This window comes from Artemia sp. Qi Xiang Cuo, chromosome 16, assembly GCF_049724085.1.
Source record: "Artemia sp. Qi Xiang Cuo chromosome 16, ASM4972408v1, whole genome shotgun sequence".
Classification (NCBI taxonomy): Eukaryota; Metazoa; Arthropoda; class Branchiopoda; order Anostraca; family Artemiidae; genus Artemia; species Artemia sp. Qi Xiang Cuo.
Window position 1 is genome coordinate 56169913 of NC_142809.1, and position 23878 is coordinate 56193790.

At 35.4% G+C, this 23878-nt stretch overlaps 1 protein-coding gene across 1 annotated transcript in view; it reads right to left on the reverse strand.

The window, feature by feature from the left end:
* The window catches only part of LOC148943115 (chitinase-3-like protein 1), a 170288-nt gene that overhangs the window by 7432 nt on the left and 138978 nt on the right, over positions 1–23878 (reverse strand). Inside the window, exon 7 of the mRNA XM_089102548.1 lies at positions 16517–16828. Within this exon, the coding sequence (XP_088958674.1) occupies positions 16517–16828 (312 nt within the window). The remainder of the gene's footprint in view (positions 1–16516; positions 16829–23878) is intronic.

Below are 23878 nucleotides of genomic sequence, written 5' to 3' on the forward strand. Positions count from 1 at the left end.
TTGATGAGAACAAAATGCATCAGTGAATATTATTATTGTAATTATGTTCAATAAAAATGTTTCTAAATCAATGATATTTTTCTTTCTATAGTACACTAGCGTATATTTTCTAGAGTACAAAAAGAAATTCTGGTTAGTCTGAAGTTGGTTGTGAGAGAGTTAGGACTCTAAAAAAATGGATAGATTCGAGAAAGAGCGAATCATGAGGAATCTAGTTCTTATGGAAAAACGTTTTATTCTAGATGATGATTTTCTAGAGTTGTTAATTCAAAGGAAGATATTTTCTCGGGGAATGCTTGTTGATATAATGAAAACTGATTCTCCATCATTAGACTATTGTATAAAGCTTCTACATCGTGGTCCAAATGTATTTACACAATTTATTGATATATTGATCACGACACGGCAAAACTATATTGTGGATATGCTTTTAAACATTAGTCTTGAAATTTAGGACTTTTTTAATGAGAAAGATGGTGCTCAAGGATGATTTACTCCTCTCTCTCTCTCTCAGACAATTTTTGTTGTTGCTAGCTCAGTTTCATTGTGGTAGTGAGAGTGTCAACACATGACAAAATGTTCCATACATGTCCGTTATGTATGTACTCACTGGGCAGCTGGTCATCATCATGTGAGAATTGCACAATGATTGAGGAGTATGATGAAAAGTGTAGATTATGCAACCCGTGTAAATTGCATAGACGATTTGCTCTACAAATTAAAGGTTGTAATTCCTGTCTTGAAGAGGTGTGTGATTCTCATCCTAGAGGTCACCTATGCTCAAATTGTCATTATGATAAATGTAATCAGTGGGAGAGTACATATCCCGGTATGATTGGAAAGAATCCTAACCGTGATTTTAGTTTATTGCTGCAAGATTGGTATCGTCGTCGTTTTAAATTGTTTTTGGAGAAGGAACCGGGTCATCGATTCAACTGCTGGAACAACAAACGAATATGGTTTTTACATCATCGTTGTGAAGACATTTGCTGTTATCACTCCAAGTTCACTGAATTTTATTTTGTTCTGACAGAATGTGATTCGACACTTGAGGACACTGTTTGTGAAATTGCTTCAAATACGCAAATTGAAACATGTGAATTCTATAGAATGAATGAGAATAGTATCATTAACTATACAAAGAGATATGACAAGAGTGAAGTCACACTCTACTGTAGAAAATGTGACCCTAACATTGCAGTACATCAGGATCAGTACACTGTGAATTCAGATAATCTACCTGCACTAGTTGTTGTCGGCAAATACCTAGTAGTGGATGAAATCTAAAGAGTAGAAAAGTCGTTTTATCATGTATATAATTTTTTTTTATTAATAAACAATTTAACATACATCTTTAGAACATTTTATTATTAGAGCACTAAAATAAATATTAAATAAACTTGTAAGTATATTATCCACTAGAATGTCGTTCAATCGAGGTAGGTCAACGTAGATATCGAGAAACTACTTGTAGGTGTAGCCACGACATCTGAACATGAAAAAGAGTAGTGCATGAAAGCCACATGTATTAGTTACTAAATCCTATAATATTCGTTGATTTTGAATAATGGTCTTCCCCCTGCTTTCAATAAACCTGCTGATGTATGGTGCGTAGAATTTATACGATAGACCAAGAGGGTCAAAGAATTCAATATTTATCACTGTTTGAAGGATGCGTAGCCAAGTACATGATGCCAAAATCAACTTACTGCTAATAACACGAAGTTGGACATTGGTAGACATTGTTACATCTTCAATTTCGTAAAATGAACTACGAACGGACTTTTACTGGTGCCTACACAGAGCCCCTGTTATTACTTTGCGTCTTTGGTGTCGGTTCATGGTGTTAGGTTTATTAGAGCACTGCCGTCGGGCGTGTTTTCCCAATAGGTTTCAAATTAACTCAGTGATATTAGCGTGATACTCTCGGTCACAGCATTGGCAAATGCACACTCTAAACGTACATTCCCTGTTCGTACTATGGTCATATCCTGTATGCCAGACAAATCCAAAACAATAACCCCATGATTTTTTGAAAACATTGAATCGGTTATTCCATTTTCAAATAGTTGAGAGTCATGATCTAGGGATTGCAGAGTCAACTCGTACAGAGTTCTATAGGATTTTTTGTCAAATGATAAAGTGTACAGTGGAATACCATTCACTTTGCACACAAGGCTAGATAGACCAAAAAAATTAAAATCGGGGGGGGGGGGATTCAGTCCAGGATCCAACGGCACTGCCACTCTTCACAAAGGCCAAAGACAATTTTGATGGGATTTCTCCATTGATAAATGATAAATCGCTATAGCTACGAGAGCCGGTGGCAATGTGACGTTGATTGGTGATCGTATGAGCAACAAGAAGTTTAATGTTGTTGCCATTGGCTCTTAGCTTTTCCACTGCCAATGCAACAGAGCTCATAACCTGTTGTTTTCGGGCGTGGAGAATTGCCGAAGTGATAATGACATTTGCATCGGGTGCTGCAGGAAGTGTTTTTCTCAAAATGAAATTTGATGGGGCCATCTGTAGCTTTATGTCAATCTTGACTTGGGGGGTAGCCATTGGGATATATTGAATATATCATGATTTAATTTTCCAACTAGATGATACTCCTGGGTCACTGCAGTAGTCAACTCACCGTCAGTATCAACACCTGACCGATATTCATAGCCTAATGATTGTCCTCTCAACTCCTTGTAAGCCTTTGGTGTCATCACCATAAATTGTATGTAGCTTGCATAGTTTGATAAATTATTGATAGTTCTCACCAATGTTCCATTAATAAATAAATTTATTTTCTTGAATAGGTTTTATATAAAAAAGTTTTAACATGAGATACCATCACCGTCATTTGGGGTTGTATTATCTTACTTTTTCTTAATCACAAAATTTAGATCAATAAATTTTTACGACAAATCAATGAAATTGTCTTCATTGGAAAATATTTGAAAGTGTATTATTTCCGAGAGGGGTTGTTGGGGTTGAAATTGTTCATAGTAGCCATACTTGACACTGACATCAACATTTTCAGCATTGAATAGATTCAATGAGGAACTGATTGATTGATATGATTCCTTGTGAGGGAGATAAGTCATCTTAAGAGAATAAATCCTTCTTTGATCTAACAATCTTTTTCTTTTTCTTCTTCTTCTGCTTATTGGTCTTCCTTGTTTTATTCCTCAAAGTCCTTGTTGTTGTCCCTTGCTTCCTGCCTGGGTGGAGAATGATGATTGAATGACGCGAACGCATCCTTTTCAATCCCTTCCCATTTTGTCGAGATTTTAGTTGCTCACCAACGGCTCTTGCTGAAAATCTAATATTTTCCTTAACACTGTCCTTGAAATTCTTGCCCGACCCCCAGTCCTGTAGTGTTGAGGCAGCAAAATTTGATGCAGCAGGTACAAGATATTTTCTGGCAAGGGGTAGTGCAGAACGAAATAGCCTAGCAAACCAGCTACCAAGACCATAGCCAGACATTGTAGTACGCCCCTTGTAGTAATCCAATCCATTGCCTATTTGACGTGGACTCAAAGCACAACATAACAATCGATATCGGGACAGACAAATGGAATTCTCCTATTGTTCATTTTAGGCGATTGTACTGTCGTTGACAATGGGTCGAAAATGACATGTAATCACTGCTAAGCCTTTTGTAATTTCTATACGAGCATCAAATTGAGTTCTTTTCGTTAAATGACAGAGTTCCAAATACGAAGTGTTTACAGGAACATACTGAAGATGCTTTATATTATAGTGATGAACAAGTTCATGATTTGTTTTTCGTTCAAGAACACGTAGGAGGGGAACATTTGAATTACCGACTCTCGATGTTTCCACAAAGGATGCATAGAGAAATATGCAAGAGTCCCAGGCAAAACCAGGTGGATAATCAGCAAAAATAACTTGATTCATCCCGTAAACGGTGTCAACATTTTCCACATTTATAGGGTTTGGTCTAAAGCTACGAACTCGTCTCGTGTAATCAGTGAGAATAATTCCATCGGTGTCAACAGGTGAAGTGAGAGCACACCCTTAATGCTAAAGCGAATAATTAAAGTAGACAGTACCGTTTATGCGATATGGTATATATCTATGGTTTTCACGACGCAAATCTCCCCAATTATAGTATTAAATATATTTTAATTTGGTATGTGTATATTCACTAGATTTAAGTGCTTCAACCCATTCATAGTCGACATAGTTCAACCCTTTCATAGTCCAATCGAGTGGTATAACTTTTATATCATACGCACGATCCTTTCTCAGGATAACATAGGTATTTTTGAGAATACAGTCGACAAGAGCCACTTCATATGCACCGTCAAATTTGATGGCAGGGGAGAGTTTTGTCCAAAAATCACTTGTCGTATTCAAGTCATTTTAGAGAGGATCGGAAACGTTGGACATGAAAGTCACATAGAAATCATTGGGCATTGTCAATATCTTCAACACCGATCCAAGAATCAAAATCAGAATTGTATCCTAGCCACCAAACACGTTACTATTTCTTACCCCTGTGAGTACGTGTCTTTAATATCTTTTCAATTTGACAGATTTCACTAGCATTTTTAACTTTTTGTAGTTCAAAGTCATAAAAGCCGCCGAGATTATCTTCATCTTTGGTATCACGCAGGCGATAAGTTATGGGTTTAGTGTCTAGGATTTTTGCCACTTTAAAAAGTTCTGTGGACCACAAGTAATTCCCCTTTTCAAAAACATTAGTTGTTCTATTAATTCGAACAGTATCACCAACATTGAATTTATTTTTCATCTTCTTCTTGACAGCCGACGATTCATTGGAATACTGTTTAAGAAAGGTGTCAATTGTATCATGATCAGAATGATGAACTTCCGTTGGCGCAGAGTTGGACAATGATCGATGAGGTCTTTGATTATAAATCAACATGATTTTATCAAGATCATGAATAAAAGCCGATGTATTTTTCAATGTACAATATCTTGAAATTAAAAGTCGAATAGTTCTTATCAATCGTTCGGCCAATGATAGAGCCAATGACTATGATAGAGCAGTGTACTATATTTCTCTAGTACTTTTGCAACATGGGGATTAACAAATTCACTACCCAGATCCGTTTGAATTTTTTTATACGAATCCTGTTCGAGAATACTTTCAAAGGCCTGAGCAACTTCAACACCTCTCCTTGATCGCAATAGAATTGCATATGCATAGCGACTATAAACACTGATTGCAAGTAGAATGTACTTGTACGGTGTATTGTGACGTCTTTGAAGCTCATCTAGAGTCAGGAGATCTGCTTGCATTATATGCAATGGGTAAAAGGCTTTAGTTTTTCGATATTGATTGGCACGAAGTCTATGACTTCTATGCAGAGTTCAACTTGATTCATTTTGTAGATAGTCTTGTACACTTTTAGTGTGAACACCAGTTACTTTGGAAACAGTGGTGGGGGAACTTAAACTCCCTACCTCACCAATATTTTAATAAGCACCTCTCAGAACTTCAACCATTTTGAACGTTACCACGTTTTGTAACGTCCACTACCCTTTTGTATACTAGCAATTGGTGGTGGTGATTGTGATGATGACGTTGACTTGTTACTTCATCGCTTTTGTCTAGCTATCAGTGGTGTGCTAGTATTTTCCAAAATTGATTTAAAATCTTCTTCTTCAAGTTCATTTTCTAATGGTCTCAATGTTGTTGTTGATGACGACGATGATGCGTGTTCATTTATTTTTTTTAGAATTTTTCTAGTGCTAATAAGACTTTTGGTGAACTTCAGTGTTTTTAGAAAGTTGTATAGATGAGTATAAAATGATAGTAGTCATTTAAGGTTTGTAACCATGTAATATATTAAATAAATTATATTATAGCTATTGACTTGAATTATAATAACTGTCCCATTGCTCTCAACTTGAATGTGATCTTGACCACTTTCCAAGAGATAGGCTAGGAGTCGTTTACATTGTTCACGAGATGAGTGGGGCATTAGATTTCCAATTTTAGATACAATTGAATCCAATTCCTACTTCTTCAGTTGTGTTCCAGAAGCAGAATGCTGAGGAGATGATTCTTTTTTGGGATCAGCAACAGCAGCAGCAGTGGGCTTCGAGCGATAGGACTTGTGTTTGTCCACTCGGCGAAGTGCATCTTGAAGTAAAAGCAGTTTTTTATCATCCTCAATATTTTCATTGTCAAGGAATTTACTCAGATTGTTCTCAAAGTGTTCGACGGGTGAGAGAGCGAGTTCTATTGGAGTCAATTTATAGGGTTTTGCCATTCTCTCTGTCTTTAGAGAAAACTGTTTACAAGTCCTGCAATTATTGGCAGTAAAAGTGTGAAAAAGCTACCGCCCGCCTGAAGAAGTCGTTTCCTTTTGAAATTCTTTCCTTTCTTCTTAGAGGCCAATGTAAGTACAATGGAACGAAGGTGCTTTGCCTGTTACTTAACTGCTTCCGGCATTTTAGCATTACCCTCGGTCAAATTTAAACAAAGTTCGGATATTAGATTAGTGAAATCGTTGTTAATACTGTGTTTGAGTATTACTTTCCTAAGCAGAGGTTTTGAACTGCTTAGAGCTAAAAATAAATGTTTATTTTCATGTAGTTTCTTCAGTGTCATGATAGCAACTAATAGGTCTTTTTAGTGATCACGGGGAGATATACTTTAATTTCATTGTCAAAAATACCTGTGACTACACGCAGGTCCTCGGGTGCATTTTGATTAAGATCCAATAGGATATAGCCGCAGGTTTTATTAGTTGCTTGATTGTATGTTGACAGCAGAAATTTGGGGGCCCCTGGATAGATTTTTGTATTTAAGGTTATGAGGAAGCTATACTCTCGAACAGCTCTGTATATAATAAAGTAGGTACAATTCAATACAATGTTTTGTATATATTTGCTCTGGTGAAAGAGACTGTATAGAATCAAATTAGTAAAAATCTTTTTGTGAGGAGAACGAACACCGAACAGCTGCAGCATTTTATGGGACCATTGTTCAATAGATTCAGCCAAATAATCAGTGATCAACCAAGAGTTTGGTTTAATAATGCTGACAACATCAAGTCCCTGTATGGATTGAATCTGCACCAACCGCGTCGTTGTAGCAATTTCTTTTATTTTATCATATGACTCCTGCCAAATACTATAGCAATAGTAGATTTTTTTCGGCTTTTCCACGAACATTTTATCACAATTTTTAATTATTTTAGTTAGGAGTGTTGTTTTGCCCGACATTGACGGTCCACACAGAAAAGATCTGATTGGTTTTTTAAACTTATCCATGTTCCCTTCAATAGTTCACCTAGACAACTAACTGTAGACTATGGTTGTCCAATAACTAAATAATTTCCCTATTAATACTACTACTACTCCGTTCAAGAATAATAACGAGAAGAAGAAGAATAGTAATAATATTTTCTTTTATTATATACATAAAGAGGTGACAATACTTTGAAAAAAATACTACATTGAAAAAGGCACATTAAACATGAATAAAAAAAAATACACTTTTTTTTTAAATTTATTTATAATAAAAAAATACAAGATTTACATAACCACTAGAAAAAACAAACACTTAAATAAATAAGCTTTTTTTTTTAATTTATTTATAATAAAATACAACATTTATTGGACTAATGTGCACACTTGTGAAATAATATCATACACTTTTATTTACAACATTTTAAATTTTTGGGTCCCCCCTCCCCCCCCCCCCCGGGGCGGCCGCTGCGGCAGCCGGGGGGCCGGGACGCGGTGGGGGCCGGGGGGGCCGGTGCCGGGGGCCCGGGCCGGGGCCGGTCTTAAATAGTGGAAATTTATCTACATTGCACACACACACACACACATTTTAAATTGATTGTGATAAAGAAAAAAAAAGAATTAAAAAAAAAACCTAAATGCCCAAAAAACCCTCCCACCCAATTTATACCTTTTTTTTTAGTGAATTTAAGTTAGTTTTTCTACACCGAGTTGTTTTCTGTACTCTGTACATTCAACTCAGTCTGAAATTAAATAATGCCCGTGTGGTAGTACCTTCACACCATCCTCAAGTACATAGACTTTGTCCGATATGGCAAGACATGGCGTTTTTCTCAACTCTAACTGTGTAGTTTTTAAATTGTAAAGAGCGAATCGCCATGACTTTCGCCCTTGGCACTAAACTAAGTTCCACACAGTTTCTATACACACTAATGTCGAAATTATTTTTTACAAAGTGTGTAGGAACCCCCTTGCAAACTTGTTTGATATCCTTGCCGTGCGCTTCCACACAGTATACCATCGGACCAGGAAACACACCACTGGATATCAGATCGCTACCCGTTTCAGATTTTAGCATAACAATTGATTTGGAGCCTGGCGTTTTACTAACTCTGAGTAGAGGGATTTGTCCCAATTGGTGTAGTCCATTCATGAGTTAATGTACTCGCCATTTTCCAAGTCATTCAATAGATCTTCAATTTTGACTTTTAACAGGAGTGAATCAGTGTCCCCGTAGTACACTTGAACTTGTCCCTCAATCGGCCACTGTACCTTGCATACATTATAATAAAATGACAACATGATTTTCTTGGATATTACGGTTATTGCACTTCCGCCTGCAATATTTTTATTTAATACAATGTTTCTTTTCTTGCAATGTAGGAACACTATATTAGAGTCTATGATTGTGAACGATGTGAAGTTTGGATCCGCAATGATTCGAGCACAATCTTTGGGGTTAGTAAAAATGTCAGATCGACTTCTGTGTCGTGTACACTCGCACATTTTACCGAGAGGTAAGTTCAAGAGGAGTCTATAGATTTCCTTCTCAACTTTCGTTTTTTCTTGTGAACGTTTACTGGCAAAGGTGTCAATAAAAATTTTTATGTCAGGTTTTTTATAAAATTGGAGGTCTTTATGAATCTTTGCGACTATGAAAACAGTTGACCTAACAATATCAATATCACGTGATGAAAAGAGATATTCTGTTTTGGGGTGAGTTCGGCAATTATTTTTTGTTTTGAAGGTACCCAGTGCATACTCCCATCCTCTACTAAAGATAAATTGTAGGGGCTCAGAGAATCCCTACCCACCGGTCTATTTATGCACGGAAAAACAAAGTCTTTTACTGAATCATGGATTTCCATGGATATTTCACCGTAAATTTAAAAATAAAATCCCTGCGCCCCATTCTACTCAACGCTACCAATGTCAGTAAAATTTGAAGCACGCGGATTGTTTAGCAATTTATAATTGCCACATGGTAAACAAAAGTGAGACATTGCCGATGGGTAAAGAAAATTTATATCCAAAAAACCTGCGTCTGACTTTTCTTCGGTGTGCTGTCCACTTGGATCAGTTTTCATGATACGATCCCCGTGAAAAACATTCCCCCCCCTCAATTATGTCGCAACAAACAGATGCTGATCCAAATCGGCAATCAGACCTATCTCTTCTTTGCTGATTTTAAGTATCAAGTCCATCACCAAATGGGGAGTGGAAAAATAATAACCTAAATCCAACCCAAATTCCCCATAGATTTTATCCGTATTTTTGCACACAATGTCCAAAAGAGTGAGTACATCACTGGTCAAGTAAAGTTTACAATAATCCCACCAATTTTTAGATCCGCCCTTTGCCCAACCCCTCCTAGCAAATTCGTAGTCGCTAGTGGTGCACTCACTATCAGTAAGAGAATTGTAAAAAGCTTCAATGGGCGGTAGTGACACATCATTAAACTTCAAGCCAGAGTTGTAAGAATCATATGAATATATACCCTTACACGTTAATAAATCATACATTTCATCATCGGGGACGCGCTGTTTGAGGAGGGGAAGCTATTAAAATTGTCACTTTTCTGCACCTTAATCAATTGACTTAAAGATTTGGGGAAGAAGCTGAAAGAGTCTAAAAAACGGATTTTATTCAGGCACATGTTACCCTTGTCAACTGTTTTCCACATGAGTTCTAGCAGCAGTAGCTTCTCCGATGATTTGGGTATGATATTATATGAAAAAGAACCATCTATCCATGCGTCATCTACAACTCCCCCCTTGGCAATGCGGGCCAACGCCGAAGAACAAACTTTAAGTCATAATTGGAATTGTGTATAAAAACAGGTACGAAATATTGTTGTCTAACGTTTAAATTGCAGGACTGGCGTGCTACCCCTCTAAAGTTACTCCCCCCCGATGTAATTTCCTGCCAGAAATGATCATGGTCGATCACCTTTCTCCTCCCCCCATTCCCAACACCATCATCAAATTCTCCCTTGCAAACCCAACACAGTTTACGATTTTTAATGGCCACTATGTCATCTGGTGATAGGAGCATATGATAGTTTGTATAACGAAGGCGCAAAAATTGCACCTTTCGCTGTTTTGATTAGACTGACCAATGCCAAGCGCATGCAGTCTTCACCATCACCCAACATCTCAACTACCTCCAACACTTGCATGGTATTATTGGAATCTCGTTGCGCGTGAGCGTAAGAGACCCCTATGGCTTCATGTATTTTAACACGATTTGAATTTGACGGATCGCACACGTCTGTCAGCTTAGCCTCGCAGTCCAAAGCGATCTGATTGCTCTGCAGGAGCGTGTTTTGAAAATTTTTAAAACGTAAAAACGCTCTATCTCCGCTTTCTGGCTCCACAGCCTGGTATCCATGACGTTTACAGTGTTTCATGTGATGCTTTAAATTTAAATCAGAGCGAAATATTGAGAGTCATGTTGGACAGTAATAGCATACACCCCCTCGATGTTTACCCTCACTTAGAACCCTACTAAAATCCGTAATTGGATTGAAATGACCAATTGAATCGGAGTCTGTGGGTGGGGTGTATAGAAGCCACACCCAATGATCTACTGATTCAATTGAAGGAGCCCGCACTGGAAATAATACACCCTTCTTATCAGAACGCTGACCCTCTTCAAATTCTGGTTCATACTGTAACACCGTGACACCAATCTTTAAATGTGCATTAGCGCGCTCAAAAATATCTATTCCTTTTAGTGTCGAGGGATATTGACCATTTAAACAATTAAAATTTACTTTGGGGAACTTTGAACCCTCCCTACCATTAACTGCCATTTTGTCCAACTTTTTCTTAGATGCAGTTTTTTGAAGAGGTCTGTATGCTGCAATTAAAAATGTATACCTTAAACACTGCAGCCTCGTATCGAAACAGATTCGTTGTATCCCCTTACACCCCACTAAATCTGAATGATATTTTAATTAAATATACCCCGCTCCCCCTCTTACAATAAAATCCTTTTTAAACCTACATATATTAACATTTAAACTTTCAATAAATAAAACCACAGATCCACTACCCCCCTCGTTATAATAGTACCACTTACTTTGAATACCATTAACCCAAATTAGAAAAACCTCCCCAAAATTTGATAAATTAGGGTGCATTGTCAACATCTCTGTGTGTAAGTATTTCGAATAAATCTCACCCGCACTTTCATTTAAAAAAAATATTTTTAGTGCTATTGATGCTTTTAAACTGACCCCCACTCCCCACACCCCCCTGTGTTGTTCAAGAATGGCTCGAATCTTATCTGTATATGAATGGGTAATGGCCAGGGGATCTGTTATTATATCCCCCAACACTATATAGTTGAAGGGCTCACCGAATTTGGCGCTGTAGACCAATGTGTGGTGCTAGGCAGAGTTGGACAGAAAAAAATCCCGAAGAGGAGGTACTGTTGTTTTTGTATTACTACTAATATCTATATCATTAAGTGGAATGGTGGGGTGTGACAGGGAATTGTCAATAACACCACCACTCCCAGTCTGTTCATTCACATTGGGGGGATGTGGCATGAGGTCCCCCAGTACATATTCCAAGGTATTTGGGGATAATTGATCGAGCCAGCCTGTATTGTCCTGTGATGGAATTTCGTTATGAGGACCCGGTTCAGATGCAGTAGTATCATTGCCCAAATATTCGTGCATAAGGCTATGTGTACTTTCTAGATCCTCAATCGTGATATCATCAATATAAAGTCATCCAAACTTGCAAGTTCCCCAAACGCCAGTAAATAACCGAAAACCCCGCTTCATATTCTTTCGAACTCGTTTAGCCTGATCGCTGAACTATGTTGGCGGTGACAAAATTGGCCTTTTAGATACACCTGCTTCATCACCCAATGGTGTCGGTGGTGGTGCTATATCATTAATCAGTTGAAAAAAAATGTTTTATTTTTTACGTAAAATAACCATTATTTTTATAATGTTAAAAAACTATGTCAATTTTACATAGTCATTGTCCCACCACCACCTGAACAATTAAAAGAAGAAGAAAAAAAAGTTACATTGCCATATGTCTTTCATTATGACAACTGAACATGTTAAAAATATATATATTGTTTTAGTCAGGAAAATGTAGTCTTATTCTTAGAAGGCTAAGTAAGAACAAGAGAATGATAAAAAAAACTAATGGTTTTATTCCAAAAAATTCTAGAATAAAAATGCAAAATATGGGTCCAATTCTAGTGCTTGACCCTCTTCAATATAACTCTCAAAGAAATTTGACCATCGTTCAACTGACGCGGTATGCTGTATGAACACTTGCTCCTCAGCTTCGGATAATGGACACGAATCCCATACGTCAGCGGTTGGTGATATAACTCTCTCAACAATCCGAATTTTCCTATGTCTTTTGGCAACGGATTTGTTTGAAGTTGTGGACATAGTTGACCTGGAATAAATAAATGATTGTAAGAGAGAAGAACTTTTTTTCCCCATCCATATCAACAAATAAAGTGCAATTAAAATGTTGGATGGTCCTTTTTAGAGCTCCCCCCCTGTGAGGACCCTTGGGAACCGGGAGCTTCCCTCGAGGTAGGAGGATCGATGCCCTTTCGAGTTGAGATATCGGACTTCACAACACTGTTCAAATAGAACAGCCTCAAATTCTTTCTCGAAAACACCTAAGTGTTTCAATGAAATGAGTTCGCCCCCAAATAATGTTTCTTGACAACACTGTGATGACATATTTGGAAATTATTAAAAACCTTCTTCCTATGTCTTAATATATCTTATCGGAAATACACGTCCTGTTACAAGAATCCTGCTTAAAATTCAAATTATATCTATCGACCGGATTAAAATTCAAATGTAACGATGGGAGATTTGATAAGCACTGGATGTGCACAAAAGCATACTGCAAAACATAGGTCACTTTATGAATGGTTGTCATCTGTGAAATAGCAAGTTATATGTTTTCATATAGTTAGTTTATTTAAAGGAATATTGGATTATTGCATTAGAAAACGTCTTGGTTAGAAGAGAGAAGTTACAAGGTAAGGTTTTTTAGAAATGTACGATAAGCTATTTCAGTGTTATAAGCATTCCATTATATACTTCTAATTTGGTTAATGAAAGAAAATGAAATAGAACTATTATAGAATAGTTTAGAAACAAATTTAAGTTTTACTCATCAAAAGCTATGCGCCTGAGAAAATTTACCTTATTTTTGAAAATAGAGAAAGAAAAAATTATGTATATACTTACAAATTCTGACTGGGTTTCCAAATCTGAACTCCTTGACAAAACAGGAAGGGGGTCAAGCTTACGATCTTTAGTAGGCTGGGCATAGGCATTATGAGAAGCAGTCCATTCTCTTTTCAACTTGCTTCCAGCTTGCGCGGAGCTAACACTGGGGTTAGATGACCCTGGCAGTATAAGTTGGGTGGTCGTTGGCTGGTCCAGATCGTGTGTAATTCTACCAGCATATTTGATAATTGATGGCCTTGCGGCTTGCATTAATGCAGCTTCACTCCGTCTTGCTTTCTTTTCAGAAGGGGGGCTATTGCACTTATCATCTTCCTTGAAAAAAAAGGCAAAATTTAGCATGAAAAAAAAACAACCCCTTTTTTCATTTTGTCGGATAAATGCTTAATAGGTTAAATTTTGCCCTCCTCCTCCTCTTGTTTATTGCTCATTAAGGTGCTCCTATTATTAATTTCATACTGCTAAATAAAAACGAACAGAAATTATAATGTATGTGAGGGGGGTTCTCCCCCAAGTCAATACCTCGCTCTTTACGCTAAATTTTTTTTTTCTTAGTGCTTTCAAGAGAGCTATCTATTCTAATTAAAAACGGCCTTTGTGATTCAGAGGGTTGTGAATAAAAAAATTTTTTTAGACTTTTAACTTAAAGTGTGTGGTTTTGAATAAGGGGGGAACCCTCCCCTCATATACGTAAAAACATATCCTTAATATAAAAAAAACAATAAAAAAACACGCGACACGGCTCAATAGTAATCCAAACTTTTAAAAACGGAATTTTGATGTTAATAAATGTATCAAAAGAATGTGTTTATAATATTGATTCTAAATATATATAAATTTTATTATTTAAATTTTATTAACGCCCCCTACAAGTGAATGAATTTTAATGAAAATCACACCGTCAGATTCAGACTATCCAAAAACCGTATTACATAGCTTTCAAGCTCATATCTGCAAAAATCTGCAACTTTGTATTTTTTGCCAGAAGAAAAATCCACGAATATGGAAGTTAGTTACGTAAGTTAATTTGTAAAGAGATCCATTTAGCAAAAGAAGAGTAAAATTTTTATGCAAATAAAAGCTGCATTAACTAAAAAAACGATCAGAAATTAAATAAAAACAAAACAAGTTTTTTTAAACTGAAAGTAAGGAGCGACATTAAAACTTAAACCGAACAGAAATTATTCCCTATATGAAAGGGGGTGCCCTCCCCCCCTCCTCATCGCATCGCTCTTTACGCTAAAGTTTGACCTTTTCTCACAACTTTTTTTTTTTTTTTAAAAAATAAAAAACTTTAGGGTAAATAGCTAATACTTATGTTTTAAATTGTCTACGTCTAATCAAGTTTAGCTCTACCGATCAAAATTTACGTGGCTGCGACAAATTTGCCTTGTTTTTGAAAAAGGGGGAAAACACCCTCTAAAACTCATAGAAATTTAATGAAAATCACATTATCAGAGAACCCTACTATAGAAGTTAAAAGCTCCTATCTGGAGGCTCATTCGAACGTAAATTAAAATTTCTAATGTCCTTTTTAAGTAACCCCCCCCCCCCCAAAAAAAAAAAAAATGGAGGGCAACTAGGCCCCCTCCCACGCTAATTTTTTCCCAAAGTCATCCGCCGTGATATTGGAATTAGACAAACCCCGTTTATAGCAAGAGCCTGTGAAATTTAACCCCCCCAGAACTCTCACACTCTTTGTAACACGCAAGCTTTTCATTCAAAGCAGAAAAATACATCATGTTAGGAAAAAGCTTGTTTTCTAAATGATAAAAACTGTTTTTCAAAACAATTAAAACTTGTAAACATACCCATGGAGGAGAGATTTTATTTACATAATAGAAAAAAGCGTGCTTTACCGTTTCTATCGAATATAGTCGTCATATTCTTAAGATTTTGTATTGTTGGAGGGGAGGGGGGCTAAGTCCCTCTGAAATTTGAATTTACTAGTAAAATGTTTTTCTTTAATTTTTTTTTTGGGAAATAAAAGAATGAAAAGTGTACTCACATTGAAAATTGACAAATCCATTGTTTTCAAAAGTTAAAAATATATGGTGTACTATAAACAATGTCTTAAAACATAATGAAAATTGGGATGCAGTGTACGGTCATTATATCGGTTTTTTTTTTTTAAATTGAGTACATTATAGCTTGGCAAGTTTTTTTTAAAAAACCGACCAATCAAGTTATTATATTGGACTAACCACCAAGCTTTCTCTAATCGACTGACACACAAAAAATGAATGTCACAATAGAAAACATGTCTGCCAAGCCATGTAGGGTTCATTGTAATAGCTCACTGGCCCCTGGTAAGGCATATTACGCAATCATAGTCAGGACTGTGTATTGTCTTACTACTAATGACAAGAAGGAGGGGGGATCAAGCTTAAAAATTTTGGGGGGTGTTTATTTTTAAGGGGGAGAGGGCATAAGCAATTTAGGTTTGTTATCATTCAAGACCCAAAAAAGCAAAGGACGGCAGAAGCGGAGCCTTAAATCTTGTCTCTTCAATCGGCTTAAAAATGACACTAATATGCTTCTTGGACAGACGGACCCCTTGGAAGGAAGCAAATTTGAAACTAATTTTATTACATCGGTTCGCCAAGCTTAAAGATGGACCCAAACTGTTTTTTCTTTTTAGTTTTTTTTCCCTGTTTGTAACTTACAGGGCTTGCAGACAGATATAGATTTTGACGAAAACAAAAATACTACGAAAATTTATTGTATCGATATGAGACGCTTGAAACTGGGTTAACAATATTTTTTTACAAGATCGGCCTAGAGAAAGAGAGCATCTAGGTAAAGACAAGGTGATCACAAAGAAAACAAGAGTTACAGAAAAAAGTGTGTTGTGGTGTTTCCTGACGTCCAGAATTAGCTCAAATTTTTGTTGACTCTGATGGCCTAGAAATTTCATGAGCTTGTATACTGGGTAAATCGAATCAAAGATGAGACCATGTTAAAAAACAGTCTGTTCCATTATCATCTTTATTTTACCATAAAAAGAAAAATTTAATAGAGTACCTTTTCTGTAAGTGAGTCATAATCATCATAACCAATCCAATAGTGGTCTTTAAAAGCGTAAGGAGCCTGGTAGTATTCATTTCTAACCACCGTCCAGCCGGTTCCAAAAGTTTGATTAATACAAACTTCATTGTATCCCCAAAACCCTTCAGTTCTTGAATATGGCCCTGGCACAATAGGTTTACTGGCTGGGGCATAAGGTCCATTTTCCAAAGGATCATCAAGCATAAAACCTCGACCATAGAATGGTAGGCCTAGGTTAATTTTTGAGGGTGGTGCACCATTGCTTATCCAGTAGTTCAGTGAATAGTTCTGGAAGAAAATAATTTCAGATTTTAGAAATTGTTTATTTTTATGAATTAAATGGGGTGCTAGTGCAGAAAATCTCTTGCTGCTCTAAAAATCATTCTATTATTACAGACTTAATTTAAGTTCTACCCTTGTAACATTCTAGACTTGGGGGAAATTTTGTAGAATTCTACATTGTAAAGTGGTGCCAAATTTTACAAAAGGAAAAGCTGATACATTTTTTATGGTTCTGACGAGAAACGATTTAAAATAAAATGGATATAGGTTTTAGGTCCATATTTTGAAAACAGCTTTAATCACTTTTTGATGCGTTTAATATTAGATTGTGTTAAGCTCTTTAGAGAGTTTGCCATACAAATACATATTAACTTTGTTTACATCTACTGAATGTGTTTTTCTTCATGTCTGAAGGTGTCATTGTAAGAAGGGCCATAATTTTGTATACCGCTTAATACACAGCTATTGTTTTATCAGCCATTGCCTTAAGAAACATCATTTTTTTCTTCTCACAGGATAAATCATTTAAAAGAAATAAATAATAATTTCAAATGCTATTTTTCAGTATCTATAGTATGGTTTGGATTTGGTTTTCTGTAAAGTTTATTAGGTTGCCTTTGAAGTTTAAAAAAATAATAAGTTCCTTGGGTCACTGGTTCATTCTTCATTGGGTCATTCTTCAATTTGGAATAATTACAAATCACTGTAGTATTTTGCAGGCTATCACCAATATCAAAAATGCGTTAGCCAAGTTCTACTCATTTTTTTGTGACCATTCAATTCTATTTGCTTCTGGAATTTTTCCCCTTCTTAAGAAAACAGCATCAAAAAGAATCCCGAATAATTATTTTAGATTTTGTAAATTTTTGTTGTTATTTCTTCATTGGACAAAAAACCGGGTTCTTTTTGAAAAATTTCTTGTTCCGGATATTACAGTAAAATTGGAAGTACTACACAGAAAGCTTTCAAATAAAGCTTGTATCCGTATTTCTCCGCATTACCACCTTATCGGTTTTTTCAGTCGTAAGTTATTATCTTTTTTTTTTTTTTTTTTTTGTTACTCCACGTTTTTACTATTTTAAAGAGTGGGTAAAACTTAAATAATAAAAACAATAAAGGCAGCTTGCGTATTTCTCTACATTACTATTTTAATCAATTTTATAACTTATTAATTTTTTCTTCTTTTTTCTCTCATTTTATGTTTCTTTTATCCTTTGTTTTAGTGTCTTTTATATTGTTATTTTTTTCAACTGGTTTCTTTGTGATTTCTATTTTGATTTGCATTATATTTTTATCTGTTTTTTTTCGGGTCACTCCACGAGTTATACCTTTCTATATTGTAGGTCAAAAATAAATAACAATTATGATAAATTTACCAAATTCTAAAGCGACTTAATTTTGTAAAGAGGCTTTTCCAAACTTGTAAAAGCATTTGGAAAGCCTAAAAAATGAATAAAACATAAGCACAAGTTTCATGTATCAACTTGGAAGCCGGGATTGATTAGTATACGACTGATTGTACATTTGTGGGTAATAAGTGAAAATGATAAAACATACATCATAGATATGAAAATAAGTAACTAATTAAACTATCTAACTAAATAAACAGTTTGTCACATAATTTTTTCGGTCAGGTTTGAATTATTATTGTAACAATTTTTACAATTATTGTAGCAATTGTAATTTTGTAACATATTTGTAACATGATTATTGTAGTATATTGCAACAATTATTGTAACAATTGTCATTGCTATTTTTGGTTTTTGTTTCTGTTGGGCAAAGTATCATTATTTTATCTGACATTGTAAAAAAAATGTCATAATTGAATTATGAAACTAGACGAAATTTTACTGTTTTATTTCTTTATTGGCATGAGTGCCATCATTTTTTCTTCTCACAAGAAAATTAGGATGAAATAACTACATAGTAACTTCAAGTGCTATTTTTAACTTCTCACTATACGGTATGGATGGGGCAGCCAGCGATGTTTATATCTTTATAACTTTAGAAAAGTTACTATGATTGCACTATATATATATATATATATATATATATATATATATATATATATATATATATATATATATATATATATATATATATATATATATATATATATATATATATATATATATATATATATATATATATATATATATATATATATATATATATATATATATATATATATATATATATATATATATATATATATATTTATATATATATATATATATATATATATATATATATATATATATATATATATATATATATATATATATATATATATATATATATTTACTATGATATGAAATTGATTATCTATAAACAAAGAATAATTTCGATATGCTGCAGTTTTTTTGTGCTATCACAAATGCGCTAATTTCGGTGAGAAAACTCTCTTAATCGTTAAAGGGGTCAAAAAATAAATTCAAGCTATAATACGATAAATTCATAATAAATAAATAATAATATTATTATTTAAATAAATTTACATGACATAAGTTAAATGTCATAATAAATAAATTCATGCCATAAAATAAATTCAGGGGCATTCATGTCCCTATTTGGAATGTGACATTAATTAGTAAATGATTCATTTAATTTTGCGTGTTAAGCTGTCTAGACAGCTTGCAATACAACTACAATGTTTTTGGCCATTTCCGAACATGTTATTGCAAAGGAATATTTACTTTATTTTTCTGTTTTCGGGCAAAGTATCATTCTTTTATCAGTCATTCTAAAAAAACATTAGACAAAGTGCTATTTGTTTTATCTGTCATTGCCGCCATCAGTTCTCACTCTTATGAACGCTGGGATGAAAGAAATTCAAAAAATTTTCAATCTGGGGCAATTGTAATGATTTTCAGGTGGAATTGAGTGGTGCATATATCACGCACCATCTCAAAATTCTCAAATCTCAGGTGTCTCACTTTCGTCTAGAAAGTTTTAAAAACTAGTAAAAGCAGAGAAACTTATATGAATTACAATTTTTGTGGTTTCCAGCCCATGTGGGGGTAGCGGGTAATGAAAAAGCAGACAAATATGCCAAACTAACCTCACAAAATATGACCCTTACACCCCCTACAGAAACATATAAACAGATTAGAGAGATGGTTAGAAGGATTTACCAAAAACATTTCGAGGAAATGAGGGATAATAGTAGTAATATAGCTCTTACTCAGAAAAAGAAGCCTGGCTTTGATATGAAAAATTATAGTAGATTAAAAAGAAAATATGGTTGCTTAATGTTCCGTTTTCAGTCGACCCATGTAGCTATTAAGAATAGGTTGTTTATCATAGGCAAAGCTGATAGTCCTCAATGTGATAATTGTAGTGAGATAGAGAGTATTTTCCATTATGTTGTTGAATGTAAGGAATATGAAAATTTGAGAAAAGAAATGATGAATTTGTGCAAAGAGGAAAATTTAGGAGAGTTTTCAGTTGCACTTGCATTAGGAATTTTGATTGATGATGATTTTTTGAAGTATAGGATGACAGACCTCTTTATTAAGTTTATACAGGAGAGTGGTAGAGAATAAGATTTCATCTGATGTTCATAGTAATGTAATTGCTGTATTGTCAGTGTTGAAAAAGGGATTGATTTTTTATACGTATTAGGTTTGACTGATGGTTTTAGCAATGATATATGTCCGAGTTACAAAAAAAACTGCTATAAAGGAAGATTGTCTGTTCTTTTTTAGATTGAAGCTGAGGTGTATTAATAATTGCTGTTTTGAAAGTAGTTGCAGCTAATGGTGTTGTGCTGAGAAGGAAGAAAATTAGTCATATTGAAAGAAGTTTCAACTGACATTGTTGTCAAGAGGAGTCAAGAGAACATCAGATCAGATTTATATGAATCTGAATAGGATTGTTTACGTGTTGGAACCCTTGGTCCCAGTTTGTTCAGATAAATGTATCTCCCAGATTCCTTTCTTTTGGCCCCTTAATTATTTTCCTTCCCCGAGTAATAATTATTATTTTTCCTTTTATTTTGGTGACACCATTTTCTGTCCTTCTTTAATTGCGTAATTGGTTAATAGACCACGAGGTATAAAGTGCGCATTTGGGGATGGTTGACAAGTAATTAGGGAGCCCTTTGATTGGCTGGGAAAATTCACCCACCACCCCCATCACCCAACTCGCGGCTGAGCGAGTTGGAGAATTGGAAGTGTGATTTCGTCAGTTCCGTTTTGAGTTCTTCTATAGCGTGAATTGAATACAGTAAGACTTTTTCTTATACTATGTACTCTTTTAACTTTTCAGCCTAGGTCGAGTCTAAAGAGATAGTTAGAAATCTTATCGGTAACCCTTGGCTTTTAAAAGTGGCCCTGGACCATTCGATCACGCTAGTAGATACGGAACCGTTGGAGTAACCGCGGAAATCCGACTATTTTGGGCCGACGAGGGAGCTCCCCCTCCAGTAAGTGGCATAGCTACTCTTTGCGCCATTTTTGCCTTAAAAGTGGTGACCCCGTACGTTAAACCTCCAATAAGTGGTGGCAGCAATTTAAGGTCCTATCAGTAAATCTGATAATAAAATAATTCCGCGTTTTCGAAGAGACGGATTAATTTGGCCTAGTAAGTAGCCTATTGTGGGTACATATATAAAAAATCGCAAAGAGAATTTTTTTTTTATCTGAGCTGTGCCTAGTCAGATAATAATAGGTAATAAAATTTAAGAATCAAAAGATCACGCGAATAATTAACTTGTGAGACAAGGGAGGCTGCGCCACCCAGGTAGAATCGGCAAATTAAAAGTAAATAATTTTTCACGAAAGTACAAAAAGAGACATTGCAAAAATAACTTTTAATTGGATGGAAGACGTTAAATAAACGTTAAAATAATGACGGACAAACGAAGAACTTAAACAACATCGCCCGTGGTAAAACAAAAATTAGATTCAGTATGCGACTCCCATTGAAAATACCCTAAGAAAAACACCATCAAATAGAACCATATATCACTCAACAGGTGAAATCAACATTTCTGGGACGTGTGAAGAGGAAATGTTCAAAACAAAATCAGTAATAGAGCGATCCCCGGTACGAACCAGAGAAGAGGAGTAAAGTCTAAGACAAATTCAGAAAGAATTATTCGCAGATAGAGAAACCCGAACAAAAGAAACAGTGGCGATAATACATGAGGAAAAATCATTACATGAAAGAACGGGTAAAACAAAACAAACTCACCCTTCAGAGAAGGTACAAAAAGTAGGGGAGTTGTGGGGAGAAGAAAATATTAAACAACGAGCAGACTCAGAAAACGAATTAAGCGAATAAAAAGATAGGAAGATTCAGAGTAGGCCAAGTAGCAGGAGTAGTAGAAGTTCAATTTCCAGCAGGAGCTCACGAAAAAGCACTCAAATAGATATGACACAACAACTTTTAAATTTCATGGAGAATGACAGATTAGCCAGAGTACGAAAAGAGGAGGAAGATAGAAAAGAAAGAGAACGAAAGGAGGAGGCAGACAGAGAGGAAAGAAAATATATAATGGAAATGATTGCAGGGAGAAATTCCCAAGAACCTCAGAAAGCGTCTACAATAGAGGTAATGCAGGCAATAAACCTTCAACCAATGAAAGAAAATGAAGATGTACATTTATACATATAACATTTTGAAAAAACGGCTGAATTAAGCGGGTTGCCGAGAGAAAATTGGGTAACAAGAATACAGCCCCTCCTTAACTACAAAGCCCAACTTGCATATAAAGCATTACCAATGGACTACTCAAAAGATTTTGAAAGACTAAAACAAACCATTTTTGAAAAGTTTCAACTCTCCCCCGAGCACTTTCAAGGAAGGTTTAGAAGCGAAAGAAAACAAGACAACGAAACATATAAAGAATTCGGATACAAATTGAAAGATATGTGTTTAAAATGGCTAGATTTAGAAAATTATAGAATGTATGTGGACCCAGAAGCGATAAAAGACAAAATGACGAAAATGGTAAATAAAACATCAATTGAACAATTTTTAGACAAAACCCACAGAAAATTGAAAATATATTTTAAATCAAAATACCCACAAACAAGCGAAGAAATGGCGGAAACGGCGAATAGAGGGACCGAAATAAGAGAAGAAATTGAGGAGATAGACATATTTCAAAACAAAGAGTATAACAAAAATAGGCATTATAACACAGCGCAAGGAGAACAAACTTGCTATAACTGTGGTACCACGGGGCATTTTGCAAGAAACTGCCCCAATACATATGACCAAACACCACATAAAACGACAGCCTTGGCCATGACCCATAATAGGAAAAAAAATTACGCATTAGCAGAGTCGCATAAGATATACAGAAAATTGAACGGGGAATTAGTTGAAATGGCAATTGATTCTTGCAGTGATCAAACTTATGTGCGAAAAGACCTAATTAATAGAACAGAGATAGACCAGAGTAGAACCCCCTTATTGAATACGATCGGGGCACCATATATGGGCATAGAATACTGACGAGAACACATGTGCTGCCATCTACAATTGAGTCTAACTTCGAACGGGGCACCATATATGGGCATAGAATACGGAACAAATACACGTGCTACCATCTACAATTTAGTCTAACGCTGACGAGCTATAATTTATTCAAGGATTATCGATCGTGTCTAGTGGGGTCAAGGTCGATTTATTTGTTGTTAGTCCAAGTGTATTGTCTCCGGAGTGAAGTTTGCACATGCGGCGTAACGGTGGACGGTGTATTGATCTATGACTTGAGGTGAGATGGATTTCCGAGAACTTGATTTAAATAATCGCTAGGGAGAATGTATTGATCCAGGACTCGACTAGGATGGTGTCAAGGTCGATTTATTTGTTGTTTCCATGTGTAATGACACTGGGGGTGATTTACATAATAACTAGGGAATGTATTAATCTAGGGTATTTTATTTGTTGTTGTTGTTTGTGCAGGTGTAATGACACTGGGGGTGATTTACATAATCGCTAGGTGGAATGTATTGATCTAGGGGAGTGAATTTCCGAGAACTTGATTTACATAATCGCTGGGGAGAATGTTTTGATCCGATAACGGGAAACAGGATCACGTGT